Below are 15,459 nucleotides of genomic sequence, written 5' to 3'. Positions count from 1 at the left end.
GCTTTATTTCCAACTATGTGGTCAATTTTGGAATAAGTGTGATGTGCTGAGAAGAATGTATATTCTGTTGATTTGGGGTGGAGAGTTCTATAGATGTCTATTAGGTCTGCTTGGTGCAGAGTTGAGTTCAATTCCTGGGTATCCTTGTTAACTTTCTGCCTCATTGATCTGTCTAATGTTGACACTGGGGTGTTAAAGTCTCCCATTATTATTGTATGGGAATCTAAGTCTCTTTGTAAGTCTCTAAGGACTTGTTTTATGAATCTGGGTGCTCCTGTATTGGGTGCATATATATTTAGGATAGTTAGCTCTTCCTGATGAATTGATCCCTTTACCATTATGTAATGGCCTTCTTTATCTCTTTTGATTTTTGATGGTTTAAAGTCTGTTTTTTCAGAGACTAGGATTGCAACCCCTGCTTTTTTTGTTTGTTTGTTTTCCATTTGCTTAGTAGATCTTCCTGCATCCTTTTATTTTGAGCCTATGTGTGTCTCTGCACATGATACGGGTCTCCTGAATACAGCAAACTGCTGGGTCTTGACTCTTCATCCAATTTTCCAGTCTGTGTCTTTTAATTGGACCATTTAGTCCATTTACATTTAAGGTTAATATTGTTATGTGTGAACTTGATCCTGTCATTATGATATTAGCTGGTTATTTTGCTCGTTAGTTGATTCAGTTTCTTCCTAGCATCAATGGTCTTTACATTTTGGCATGTTTTTGCAATGACTGGTATCGGTTGTTCCTTTCTATGTTTAGTGCTTCCTTCAGGATCTGTGGTAGGGCAGGCCTGGTGGTGAGAAAATACCTAAGCATTTGCTTGTCTGTAAAGGATTTTATTTCTCCCTCACTGATGAAACTTAGTTTGGCTGGATATGAAATTCTGGGTTGAAAATTCTTTTCTTTAAGAATGTTGTATATTGGCCCCCACTGTCTTCTGGCTTGGAGAGTTTCTGCCGAGAGATCTGCTGTTAGTCTGATGGGCTTCCCTTTGTGGGTAACCCGACCTTTCTCTCTGGCTGCCCTTAACATTTTTTCTTCATTTCAATTTTGGTGAATCTGACAATTAAGTGTCTTGGATTTGCTCTTCTTAAGGAGTATCCTTGTAGCGTTCTCTGTATTTCCTGAATTTGAATGTTGACCTGCCTTACTAGGTTGGGGAAGTTCTCCTGGATGATATCCTGCAGAGTGTTTTCCAACTTGGTTCCATTTTGCTGTCACTTTCAGGCACACCAATCAGATGTAGATTTGGTCTTTTCACATAATGCCACATTTCTTGGAGGCTTTATTTCTTTTTACTCATTTTTCTCTACACTTTTCTTCTTCCTTCATTTCATTCATTTGATCTTCAATTACTGATACTCTTTCTTCCAATTGATTGAGCTGGTTACTGAAGCTTGTGCATTTGTCACGTAGTTCTCGTGTCATGTTTTTCACCTCTATCAGTTCGTTTATGGACTTCTCTGCATTGATTATTGTAGTTTTCCGTTTTTCCATTCTTTTTTAAGGTTTTTAGTTTCTTTGCACTGGGTACGTACTTCCTCCTTTAGCTCTGAGAAGTTTGATCAACTGAAGCCTTCTTCTCTCAACCCGTCAAAGTCATTCTCCATCCAGCTTTGTTCCGTTGCTGGCGATGAGCTGCCTTCCTTTGGAGGGGGAGATGCACTCTGATTTTTTTGAATTTCCAGCTTTTCTGCACTGCTTTTTCCCCATCTTTGTGGTTTTATCTGCCTTTGGTCTTTGATGATGGTGACGTACCTGGGAGTTTTGGTGTGGGTGTCCTTTCTATTTGTTATTTTTCCTTCTAACAGTAAGGACCCTCAGCTGCAGGTCTGTTGAAGTTTGCTTGAGGTCCACTCCAGACCCTGTTTGCCTGGGTATCAGCAGCGGAGGTTGCAGAAGATAGAATATTGCTGAACAGCAAGTGTGGCTGTCTGATTCTTGCTCTGGAAGCTTTGTCTCAGAGGTGTGCCCAGCCGTGTGAGGTGTGACGTGTTGGTCTGCACTTTAGTGGGCGATGTCTCCAGTTAGGCTAGTCAGGGGTCAGGGACCCACTTGAGCAGGCAGTCTGTCCATTCTCAGATCTCAACCTTTGTGCTGGGAGAACCACTGCTCTCTTCAAAGCTGTCAGACAGGGACATTTACATCTGCAGAGGTTTCTACGGCTTTTATTTAGCTATGCCCTGTCCCCAGAGGTGGAGTCTACAGAGGCAGGCAGGCCTCCTTGAGCTGTAGTGGGCTCCACCAATTCGAGCTTCCAGGAGGCTTTGTTTACCTACTTAAGCCTCAGCAATGGTGGGTGCCCCTCCCCCAGCCTCACTGCCGCCTTGCAGTTAGATCTCAGACTGCTGTGCTAGCAATGAGGGAGGCTCCATGGGCATGGGACCCTCCAGGCCAGGTGTGGGATATAATCTCCTGGTGTTCCGTTTGCTAAGACCCTTGGTAGAGCGCAGTATTAGGGTGGGAGTTACCCAATTTTCCAGGTGTTGTGTGTCTCAATTTCCCTTGGCTAGGAAAAGGAATTCCCTTCCCCTTTGCGCTTCCCAGGTGAGGCAATGCCTCACCCTGCTTCAGCTCTTGCTGGTCAGGCTGCACCCGCGGACCAGCATCAACTGTGTGACATGCCCCAGTGAGATGAACCCAGTACCTCAGTTGAGAATACAGAAATCACCCACCTTCTGTGTCACTCACACTGGGAGCTGGAGGCTGGAGTTGTTCCTATTGGCCCATCTTGGGTGCCCCCCCTTCTTATTTTTTTTTTTTTCTGAGATGGAGTCTTGCTCTGTTGCCCAGGCTGGAGTGCAGTGGCGCGATCTCGGCTCACTGCACCCTCCATCTCCCTGATTTGAGTGATTCTCCTGCCTCAGCCTCCAGAGTAGCTGGGACTATAGGGATATGCCACCACACCCGGCTAATTTTTTGTATTTTTAGTTATGATGGGGTTTCACTGTGTTAGCCAGGATGGTCTCGATCTCCTGAACTTTTGATCTGCCCATCTCAGACTCCCAAAGTGCTGGGATTACAGGCATGAGCCAACATGCCCGGCAGAAGGAATAAGTTTTTCAAAGTCCTCAGGAAAGCCTAAATTTTATCATTGGGAATAAATACTTATTTTCCTTGAAGTGACAACCTCTCACTTCATTTATTTTTGAGAATGAAAGTTGTACTTTTTTTTTAAACCACGTCTCACTCTGTCACTTGGCTGGAGCGCATTGGCATCATCTCAGCTCAAGCAATCCTCTCACATCGGACTCTCCTGTAGCTGGGATCACAGATGTGTGGCATCACACCAGGCTAATTCTTTTTTGCATTTTTGGTAGTGACAGGGTTTTGTTATGTTGCCTGGGCTGGTCTCAAACTCCTGCAGGAGCTCAAGCCATCTGCCTGCTTTCACTTCCCAAAGTGCTGGGATTTTACAGGAGTGAGCCACTACGCTGACCCAGTTGTACTTTTAAATAAAAACGGTGTTCTGTGAAAAAAGTGATTGTTCAGTTCACAATTAAATCACTAATTCTTAAAAAAAAAAACAAAAAACTGTACTGCAGTCAGTAGAAATGCTTCTTATTAATTTTCCACTTATTCAGAATATTAAAGAGATGTCAAAGTTTAAAAACAACATTAAGTTTTACTGCTTCATTAAAGACATTCTTAATTCAGGCTGTCTTTTTTACGGTAGGGGACAGTAAAGAATAGAATGACTACTAACGTAATTGGTACCACTGCCTTGATTTATGCTGAGAAACCAGCAGTTTACCCACTTTTGCTTTTATACAGTCATGGCAAGTGTCAACGAAAAAGCAGGCAATGACTTCGTATTCCTTTTACAGATTTTTTAATTTTTTATTCAGCTTTCTCAGGTATGTGTTGGCCAGGCACAGTGGCTCAGGTAATCCCAGCACTTTGGGAGGCTGAGGTGAGCAGATCACCTGAGGTCAGGAGTTCAGGACCAGCCTGGCCAACATGGTGAAACCACATGTCTACTGAAAATACAAAAATTAGCCAGGCGTGCGGGCAGGGGCCTGTGATCCCAGCTACTCAGGAGGCTGAGGTAGAAGAATCACTTGAACCTGGGAGGCGGAGGTTGCCATAAGCCGAGATCGTGCCATTGCACTCCAGCCTGGGCAACAAGAGTGAAACTCGGTCTCAAAAAAACAAACAAACGAACGAAAAACAAACAAACAGTGTTGACCTCTTAGCCCTTCTAGAAAGGGTCTTGGGGATCCCGAGAGGTCCACAGAGCTCATTTGGGGAACCACTGGTTTATCATGTAGGCAGAATGCATTAGTTTTCAAAATTTAAAGTTCATCAAAGACTGGCCTCTTAAAAAGGCAGATGAGTTTTTAATTCAAACAACAGAAAACACATAAATACATCACGAGGGTGTACTACACAGAACTAAAGAGAAAGGAAGCTAGGAAATCTGAATCACGTTTACATATATTAAAGTTCATCACTACTGCTTTGTAAAACATTCTTGTGTTTCAGTGTGTGGTGTGGTTAGAAGAGTGAAAATATATTTGGTTTGTTGCCATTGCCTGTTAGGGAGAGTCAATACTTATGGGCACTTCTGACTGGTTATCATATAAAAGACTTCACAGTACAGGACATGAAGTCCTCAGAAAGAAGAAGTCAGGAAACCTTCTGCAAGTCAGGATCCAGGAGAAAAATTTGTAAAAACTGCTTCGGTAAACTAAACAGCAAAGCACACAGGAGGCAGTATTTTACTAAACACGTTATACTAAGATATTAACAGTGTTTGAAGTAATGCACATTCTTATTTTATAGACATGCAGATGGATCTTTGAGCATATGTGATGAACAGTTATACTCATTTACGGTAAGTGGCGCTTTTATTGAGATTGTATTTTCATCATACACTTGTATGTGTTTCATGCTGAAGTCAAAGGCATCTTTTTTTAAATCTTCCCCATTTCATGTTGTATTTAGTCATCTTAAGTGTTGTAAAAAGAATGTGCTGGAATAAGAACTGATCTACAGCTCTGTTTAGTTAGTGAGCTAGTATGAGTAAATACACTATCCAAATAACAGAAAATGTATCTTTTTTTTTTTTTTTTTTTTTTTGAGATGGAGTCTCTTTCTGTAGCCCAGGATGGAGTGCAATCGCACAATCATCTTGGCTCACTGCAGGCTCTGTCTCCCAGGTCCCTGTTCGAGCAATTCTCCTGCCTCAGCCTCCCGAGTAGCTGGGATTACAGGCATGTGCCACCGTGCCCAGCTAATTATTTTTTTCCTTTTTTTTAGCAAAGACAGGGTTTCACCATGTTGGCCAGGATAGTCTTGAACTCCTGACCTCGTGATCTACCCACCTCGGCCGCCTTAAGGGCTGGGATTACAGGTGTGAGCCACTGTGCCTGGCACAGAAAATGTATCTTTTTAAAAGGTAATTGTGAGCTGTCTATAGGACCCTGCAAGTCACTACCCAATTCTCGAAGCCATTCCTCCTCCTGTTCCACACAGGTTTCCACCATGCAAATTACCCAGACAAGAAATGGAGGTGGGAGTTTTAGTAACGATTCCTTCTCCATTCCATCGACTCCCAGCACCAGCCAGGAGGACCTTCAGGTCAATGTTCCTCCCACTGCTGACACACCCACGCCCGTTCACAATCGATCCAAGCGCTGGTCCAAGCTGTTTACATCTGAGAAAGGAAGTGATCCAGACAAAGAGAACAAAGCCCGGGAGAGCCATGCTGACACCATCGGGAGCGGCAGAGCCATCCCCATTAAACACGGCATGCTCTTAAAGCTAAGTGGGAAATGGCTGAAGAAATGGAAAAAGAAATATTGCACCCTCTGTGACAATGGCATGCTCACCTATTATTCAAGCTTAGGTGATTATATGAAGAATATTCACAAAAAAGAGATTGACCTTCGAACATCTACCATCAAAGTCCCAGGAAAGAGGCCACCCCTAGCCACACTGGCCTGTGCACCCATTTCCAGCTCTAAAGGCAATGGCCTATTCAAGGACATGAACAGTCTATGTACCTCAGCCAATTCAGACACCAGGCTTGGTGACTCCATATGCTCCAGCCCCAATATCTCCAGCACCACCAGCCCCAAGCTCAACCCACCCCCCTCTTCTCATGCCAATGAAAAGAAACACCAAAGGAAGAAATGCACCAACAACTTAAAAGACAATGGCCTGTCTGGCACTGCTGCAAAACAAGCAGAAAACTTTATCATTGTGTCCCTCACTGGCCAAACGTGGCACTTTGAAGCCACGTCATATGAGGAGCGGGATGCTTGGGTCCAAGCAATGGAGAGCCAGATCGTGGCCAGCCTGCAGTCATGCTAGAACAGCAAAAGCAAGTTCCGGCTACTTTAGACTAGCACAAGATTGTTTACTAATAATCTTGATCCTTAGCTACATTTCTCTGCAATAAATTTGCTATGATGCCATGATGATGGGGATCAGCAAGCTACGTTTTCCAAGTTCCTTCTAGTGGGATCCTGCTAGGTTCTGCTATTGGGAGGTACTAGAGAAACATAGAAAGGCAAGAGAATGGAAGAATAGATCTCCTTTTCCTGTTTATTTGCTGTCCTTGCCGATGTTCTCCCAAGAACATCTCCTTGTCGTAGGAGCAGTAATTGTTTCGCTTTACCAGTTTCTTCAGAGCCCCAGAAAGTGCCTCTTCAGAGGTAACAGCAGCAGTTGGAACATATCTCTCCCTCAGAGATCTAGTCTCAGCCCAGGAAGGCTTTTACTCTGAGTTTTAATTGTAATAACTCCAATCTCTTCCGTTCATTCATCTAAGCTTCTGAGGAGGCCCCTATGTGGCCAGGAGATGGTGGTGATGGCTGCATCTTGCAGTCATTTTCTTTGCTTTCTACAGTGTTGTTACTTGTTTCTCCTATTTCCTATGTACTTTATGTGAAATGACATGTTTTTTATAATGTAGCCATGGCCTACCAATAGCATATTTTCTTTTAGATTTGGTAGTATATATTTTGCTTCAGTGACTTTATATCATTATTTGTTGCCCAAATTACTTTTTCATATACAAAACATCCAATATTACCCGGTCTCATCATTTCTTCTGATATCCATTGTCCTGTGATTTGTCCTGGAAAGTGAATTGTTTATCCATCCATTTCACTCTGTGAAGTTATACAGGTCTATCTATGTAGAACTCCTGTGCTCCAATTTATTCCCTGTGTGAAACTGGGCAATTCATTAATCTGGGAATATATGTCTTCATATGCAAATCAGAGGTAACACTTACCTCACAACATTGTTTAGAGCATTAAAAGAAATATAATATGATATGTTTCACACAGAATTTCCCTGGGTGTGAATTGAACAATGTCAGTTTTTCTCCCATTTAATGTGAAAACTGACTATATAAATAAACATATTGTAGAGGAAACACAGGCTCAGATAGGATATTAATAGCCTGTATCACAAAATTAGTAAGTGATGGAGCTAGAATACAAACAAGATCTGCCTATTTACAAAAATCAATAATTTTTCCTCTGAAACAAGTCACTATATGCCTTTGGTTTTTAAGTGAAATGCACTCAACTTCACATTTTAAAATATGCCACAAATGTACCCATAAAGTAAGTGAACATGACTATTGAGTGGGATCACAATTATTAAAAAGTTTGCCTTGGGAACAAAGACAGTACAATGACCCTCAGGGAACTGAATTACATACCCAAAGGGGACATGTGCCATCTACCTGGGCTCAATGGGGGTTTTCCAATGGATCCTTTGTAAATAGGTGTTGCACATACTTCTGTGTCTTTAAGCTTTCCTTTATAACTTCCAGACCTACTTCTGATGGTGATGAGTTTCTTTCAAAACCTAACCCTAGATATGGGGTCAGCTTTAGGCAAAATTATGAGTTGCTAGCTAACAAAAGTAGCTAATATTTTAATGAAATGTCTTCTTATTAAGCTAAATGCCAAACACTATTCATTACGTGTATTAATAAGTTATCACAATTTTATGAAGTAGACATGACCATTTTTAATTATCAGTTGAAGAAACTAAGACACAGAAAACTTAAATACTTTACCCAAAGTCATGTTGCTTGTGGAGAAGTTGCAATTCATCTTGGTTATCTTGACCTAGAGTCTGCGTGCTGGATGACTATTTTAGACTGTTATGTGTGCATGCAGAGTTCAGTGCTGGTCTGGTCCCACTCCCTCCTAACCCTTCTGTCCCCTAGTGATTTCATCCTGTTCCCTACTTCTCAAGACTACTCCTCTTCTTGGATACTTTTTCATATTCCAGAACTAATCATTCTGTTTCTTTTCTTTCTGCTCGTCATGCCAAAGGCAAAGTTAGCCAGGGTAGCTGACATAAAGGAATTCATACTAAACAATGGCATGCTCAATTTGTAAAATTTTCCAGAGTTAAATAGGTAAAGGTGTAATTTCTTCTTTGAAGAAAACAATGTTGAATTTTACTTAAATGAATGATAAATATAATTTTGAGATGTATTTGCAATCTATATGAGTAATATATCCTATCATGCTTCACATTCTCACACTTTTATACCATTAAGGATCTCTACATCTGTCCCCAGTCAGCTACCATCTCTCTTCCTCAGCTGTTATGTGAGATCCAAAAATTAAATTTTAAAAGTAGTTCCTAGGTTTTAAACATTTTTAAATTTTCCTGGAAAATTTTCCTGGAAGGACATGATGAGTAACCTCATTGTCAGCAAATGCCTTAGGTATTAAGGAGAACAGTCCTAATGGCAATAGCTAATATTTTTTTTTTGCCAGAGCCAGGTTTTAGTATCTCTTTGCAACTGTGTGACAGCATGATCATATTCTTATTACAAACCTATGAAGTGGCTATCCACTTTATTTTAGTTTTATAGGGGAAAAGCAAGTCCTTAGAGAGTCTAAGTAACTTGGCTCTGGATTTGAACTTCAATCTAGCTATCTCTACAACTTGACCTTTGAGCATTATACCACCTTATATGTCAACCTTACCTTGAAAAGCAACAAGCAAACCAAATAAATAAAACAATAAGAACAACCTATAATAAAAAGCCTTCTCAGCCGGGTGCAGTGGCTTACACCTGTAATCCCAGAATTTTGGGATGCTGAGGGAGGAGGATGGTGTGAGCCCAGGAGTTTGAAACCAACCTAGGCAACACAGTGTTACCCCGTCTCTACAAAAAAAAATACAAAAATCATATAGGTGGACATGGTGGTGCTCACCTGTAGTTCCAGCTACTCAGGAAGCTGAGGTAGAAGGATTTCTTGAGCCCAGGAGGCAGAGGCTGCAGTGAGTTGAGATAGTGCCACTGCACTCCAGCCTCAGCAACAGAGAGAAACCATTTCTGAAAAAAATAAAGGACTTATTATCTAATTCAGTATATTCTATAATAATTAAAACATATCATTGAATGAATGGGGAAGAAAATTAGATCAACTGCTGTGAAGTCAACTTGTTTACTCCTGATCAAGGAATAGCAGCAGATTTTACCTCTGTGGTATTAGTAAAATAGATCTTTGCGCAGGGCGCGGTGGCTCAGGCCTGTAATCCCAGCACTTGGGAGGCCGAGGCGGGCAGATCATGAGGTCAGGAGATGGAGACCATCCTGGCTAACATGGTGAAATCTCCTCTCTACTAAAAATACAAAAAATTAGCCGGGCGTGGTGGCATGCGCCTGTAGTACTAGCTACCAGCTACTTGGGAGAATGGTGTGAACCTGGAAGGCGGAGCTTGCAGTTAGCAGAGATTGAGCCACTGAGCTCCAGCCTGGGAGACAGAACGATTGAAAAAAAATGTATATGTATATATATATGTTTATATATATATACACACACATAAAAATTTTTGCTTCCAAATACATATTTTAAATGTTTGATATATGGGGACACATCACAGTGTATACTGTCAAATTAAGTGAGTTATAAACAGAAGAGGAAAATCAAAATAGGAAAATTATAATAGCCTTAAATCTCTCAGTTGATATTAAAAATACTAAATTCTGGGCCGGGCACCATGGCTCACACCAGTAATCCCAGCACTTTGGGAGGCCGAGATGGGTGGATCACGAGGTCAAGAGGTGGAGACCATCCTGGCTAACATGGTGAAACGCCATCTCTACTACAAATAAAAAAAAATTAGCCGGGCGTGGTGGCGGGTGCTTGTGGTCCCAGCTACTTGGGAGGCTGAGGCAGGAGAATGGCGTGAACCTGGGAGGCGGAGCTTGTAGTGAGCGGAGATGGAGCCACTGCACTCCAGCCTGGGCGACAGAGTGAGACTCCATCTCAGAAAAAGAGACAGAATAAAAAAGACAAAAACTAAATTCTGGCAGCTAGGTAAAATTAATATAAGAAAAGAATAGATACAGCACTCACTTTTTCTATACCCCCAAGTGTTTTATTTATTTCTGTATTTGGAAATTCATAATCTATTAGTCACATTATTTGGAATTTCAAATTATGTTTCAGATAAAAGACTTGTCCTTTAAAAACATACGTTTGGATGAATAAACAAAGCAAACTTGCTATGACTTTCATGTAAACTACTTTGTCATCCTATATTGTTCCATTGAGTTAGTGAGGTCAGGGTTTTGATAGAATGAGAACATTCATACAGTGAATTTCAGACGTATTTGAAGGTTTTTAAAAATGATGTTGACTTTGTCTAGGGCTGAGGGTGATGTTGCAGGGCAAGTGTAAAGGACAGAGTCACACAGAGACTCCTGAGAACTAGAAAGCAACCAGTGAGTCCCAGCATCTGAAAGCAAGGAAGTGTCAGTGTAGTTACATATAAATTTAGTAAAACATAAAGCAAGCACTCAATTGTTTTCCAACACAATATGCTAATTGGAGTGGCAGAATTGTATGGTAGAAAGAACATACAAATGGCAAATATATTCACAACACTGTGCCAAGTGCAGTGAGAGGTACAGTGACATAAAAACATGCATTTTCAGACATTATAGTCAGTTTGAGGATTTAATATATTCATCATGTACAGAGATCTAAAATTTCCTTGAGTATCTATTATGCATGCTGAATGCTAGGAAATGTGTGCTAAATATTTTATTTTGGATTCTCTCAGATAAAACTGACCTCATAGCTCTGAGTTACGTAATTTGATATGTATCACATAAGAAAATTAAAGTGCAAATGAGGAAATCGAGGTACAGACACATTAAGCAACTTGTCCACGACTATACAGCTGCTACGCAGAGCATCTGGGATTCAAATCTAGGAATGAGTGAAGAATTTTATTACTAATTGCATAAGTAAATACATATGTCTAACCCAGTCATATATTCTTTGTTGGGTCTATGACCCAATATTGTAAAAAATAATTATAGAATTAGATTTTCTGTTTATTTGAGTGTAAAATTTACTTCACAAAATTATAATTCTGTTGTTTAAATATTGAATGTATAGTATGAATTATTCTCTAATAGTAGTATGTCTTTTAAAGTCACACATTGGTAAATATTGCCTTAATAATGGTTATGAGTCAGGAACTGTTCTCAGCACATGTTATATCAATGAATCCTTTGAAATAGTTAATGTGGTAAGTGTAGACCAAATCAACCGATAATTAGCTAAGCCTCAGAGGATTTGTATCTATATTTATATGGCCAGTGAGTAGAGAAGTTGAGTCTTAATCCCAGTGATCTGACAGCAGTGATCTCATTTGTGTATATGATTCCAGAATCACTGTGGGAGAATGTGAACCCATAGTTAGACAACGCATAGTTTCCAGCAACAACTAGAGTCTTATCTTGCTCTGGGAGTGAAGAAAATACGCCATGATAATTTGGTATTATTGTAATGTGAAAAGCATAAGGAGAATAACTCACAAGAAAAATATTAAAAAGTTTTCTGAAGCACGCTTCTCTTATAGCTTCCAGATTAATGTGCTTGCATATTCTAAGCAATGTTTTCCACAGACAGATTTTCTGTGTAAGCAGAAATTGGCTTAATTTAAGGAGGTACACAGGATGATGGAGTATTTTGTGTTGACTACAGAGGTTGGCTGTCATTTGTTAGTGCCGTAAAATTTTGTAAAGCTGCTCTGAGATTCTTTGAAATTCATTTATAACAACGAGACTGGATACTTTACCATCTTCTGCAAATGTTTCCTAGGAGATTTAGTAACTCATGTTCCCTACCTTCTGTAGTTTATTTCCATTCTATGATTGTTTGTCTTCTGAAATAATTTCAACAATTGAATCTGTTTAATTTGTCCGGTTCTGAGAAAACATTAGCTAGATGACAAATTTAACAGTTTAGTCCAACAGGCTTTGAGTGGTATATATATGCATGTGCTACTAAAGAAGTCGAGAAATTAACCCCAGGTCTTCAACATTAAAAAATGAAAAAGAAGGTAGGGGAGGGACTCTTGATAGCCACTCTGGTAATGAAGCAAAGTGAGAGAAAAATATCATCCTGGAGCTCAAGGGTGAGTACACTTAATGGCAAAAGAATTGAGAACTGACCACCTGCTCATCCACATGGTGAGATACAGACAAATACCTCTTCTTGAGAATGAATGAGTAGATATATGAATGAATAGGTGAATGAGCAAATGAAGGCCTATCTGTGAATAACTAAACTGGAAACTCAAAGTCAGTTTACAAGCCTCTTGAGGATTTGGTTATAACTTGAATATCTCACTGAGAGCTAAACCCTTTATATGGACTTAGTTCATTTTCTTTCCCATTTGTTGTTGAAGGTCCTTAGTACTCTGCTTGAAGGCTAAATCCTTAAAAATAAAATGTAAAAATGAAAAAATTTTAAAAATCAAAATGTAAAAATTATAATTTTTAAATATGGCAAAAACATACATTAAAAATACATTAAATGGTAAATAACAAACTGCTGTAAATCTCACATATAATCATGGCTTACTTTTATAATACCTTGAACATTATAAAGTGATTTTCTATCTCTTATTACATTTTATAATAACCTATAGGATAGCTGGAATAGATATTTTCTCTGCCTTACATGTGCCAAAAACGAGAGAGGGAGAGAAGTGAAGTGATTTTCCCCATATTACAAAGACACAATGGTGCAGAGCTGAAACTTTACTGATTATTTGAAATACTTTACAGTTTTTCTAAAACATAGTGAGATCTAGGACTTCGTGTTATACCCAGCCCTGTTTGAAAATTTCTCAGGATATTGGTTCATCCTTTATTAAAATGAACAAACAAAAAAAGTAGAATCAAGTTAAGAAAAGCAGAATGTTTTGGTAGGATTAGGATCTCAAAATAATTGTCTGAAGCCAATAAAGTGTTACATTATTTTTCTTGCTTTATTTTTAATTCTATAATTTTTGCTGTGTCTGTATGGTGGTGTAATAACCTGAGAAAGACAGTTCTAATCACACATGTACTAATCACAACCATTCAACATAATTTTAGAGTATAAAATTTAACCAGGATGTAAATGTAAAAGTTCTTAAAAGTATTCAACTTCTGTGTCTATACTTAAGACTCCATCTCTAGGTGTCTGTTGATTATGCAAGTAGAATTAACAATAATTAATTTATCAACCTAATCTTTAAGCAGTGCAAGCATTATTATTAGACTTTCTTAAGTGGGGACTATAATACGTGTCTTGATTGAGCTTATTTCATAGAAGAATGGTATTTCTAACATTATTTTAGAGATTTTTGATATTCAATCTCAAATGTTTAATATATTTTCCAAAATAAATAAGGATGAGCACTAGCATACTCTTAATATTTACAGGAAAAAATGTAAACAAAAACACTTGGATTTCTAGGTTCCTTTAATAATCTCAACGCCAGGATGAATTCTCTAAGTCCGAAAAAATTACCATGACTTGGTACTAAGATCAGTATCAATTCAACCATTATTTCTTTTTAAAAAATTGACTTAAATAAAAGTTGCATTTACCATTTTGTGCAGTGGTTCTCAATCCTGGTTATCCCTCTACAGTTTTAAAAACTACTGATACCTGGGTCCTTGGCCTAGTGATTCCGCATAAATTAGTCTCACATGTGGCTTTGTTATCAGGAGCTTAAACAGTTTTCCAGTTTATATTAATGTGCAGCTGAATTTGAGAACAACTGCTTTAGTCTTTTGAAATGAGACCAGGTGTACATATAAGGCCTTACTGTGCAAAGCTTTAAATTTGGGGGACATTTGGGTCATATAAAGCTGGTTAATACAGATGAAGTTTAAAAGAAATAGACTCTCACTTACCAGATATACTGATACTCTGCAGGAATCACGATCATTTTGAGATAATTAAAAGTAAGAGAAAAATAAACTTCCTGAATCTTGACTTTATAATTACATGGTCTACATTTCTCACAGTATACTGTCTTGATTGATGGTTAAAATAAAATTCCAAAGAATCTGAAACTTAGCATACAAAATTATATTTGTATATTTTTATGTTCAACATATTTCAGTGAATTTCAGGGATTAAAAATTAATTATCCATGGGTGATATATATGATTATTCCATTGCCAAGACTGTTACATTAAGTAAGGCAGCTCGTTCCCAACAGATCTGGAAATCAATGTTGCAATCTGAAGAAGGCTTTTAAAGTCAGTATTCTTAGGTACAGATATCATTTTGTTATAATCTCCATATTATTGCAATTCAGTTCTACAGAAGATGTTTCTTGTCACATCACCAGTCCAGTGACACTGGTAGAGTATATCAAGGGAAATGTGAATTGTCCTTTTAAACTTCCAAACCAAATAATAGAGTGAATTGATTTATATTTCAACCTTGACTATGAAACACATTAACAATTATGATCCATAGTAAAAATTCTGTTTTTATACATTATAATTTACTGAGACTCATTTAAAATTCACATAACATTTGTTTGAGTTGGACAGTGTTTGCAATTGTAATTTTTGCAGCATTGAAAACGCCCAAATGTGTTTGATTAATATCAGCTTCCTGCAGCCACACCTGTATAATATTTATGTCTCTCAATTACTATTTGTGGTAATTAGCAAATTTTCCATTGCAATTAACCAACTTCAACCTCGAACATTGTCTGAGATGCTTAACTTTTTACTTTTTTTCTTAGTTGAAATATTTTAATTATATTTTACTTTGTGATTTTAGTTTTCCTTTTATCTTCTTGGAGTTTAACCTCAATAAAATTTTGAGTTGGTTCTTACTTATTTGCGTCAAACAACTCTAAAATGTAATACAAATTATTATCACTCTATCTACGTGGAAAAACATTGTTAACAAACCTGTGAATGACTTAATCATTTCAACAATTAAGATATTTCTTCTAAAAAGAATGGTTAAAACTACCTGTACACTGGAAACATATTTTCACATAAATTTGCTCATTATTATTTGTATTTATATTGTGCAAATTATGTCAGTAGCTAGAATGAGTTGGATTTGACAATAGAGAAAAGGTGGTTTTATATCCTAGACTCTTAAAACACACTTTTCAATTTAGGTCACAAGCACTCAAAAGATA

At 38.5% G+C, this 15,459-nt stretch overlaps 1 protein-coding gene across 1 annotated transcript in view; it reads left to right on the top strand.

The window, feature by feature from the left end:
- Nucleotides 1-7,064, top strand: part of LOC103247696 (arf-GAP with GTPase, ANK repeat and PH domain-containing protein 5-like) — a 29,063-nt gene extending 21,999 nt beyond the window's left edge. Inside the window, 2 exon segments of the mRNA XM_073019008.1 lie at nucleotides 4,786-4,837; nucleotides 5,479-7,064. Of these exon segments, the coding sequence (XP_072875109.1) occupies nucleotides 4,786-4,837; nucleotides 5,479-6,318 (892 nt within the window). The 3' untranslated portion in view covers nucleotides 6,319-7,064.
- The last annotated feature ends 8,395 nt before the right edge of the window (nucleotides 7,065-15,459 follow it).

The sequence above is a fragment of the Chlorocebus sabaeus genome, chromosome 9 (genome assembly GCF_047675955.1).
Source record: "Chlorocebus sabaeus isolate Y175 chromosome 9, mChlSab1.0.hap1, whole genome shotgun sequence".
In the NCBI taxonomy this organism is placed as follows: Eukaryota; Metazoa; Chordata; class Mammalia; order Primates; family Cercopithecidae; genus Chlorocebus; species Chlorocebus sabaeus.
The sequence above is the reverse complement of the archived record's forward strand: the minus strand, read 5'-3'. Positions and strand labels throughout refer to the sequence as shown.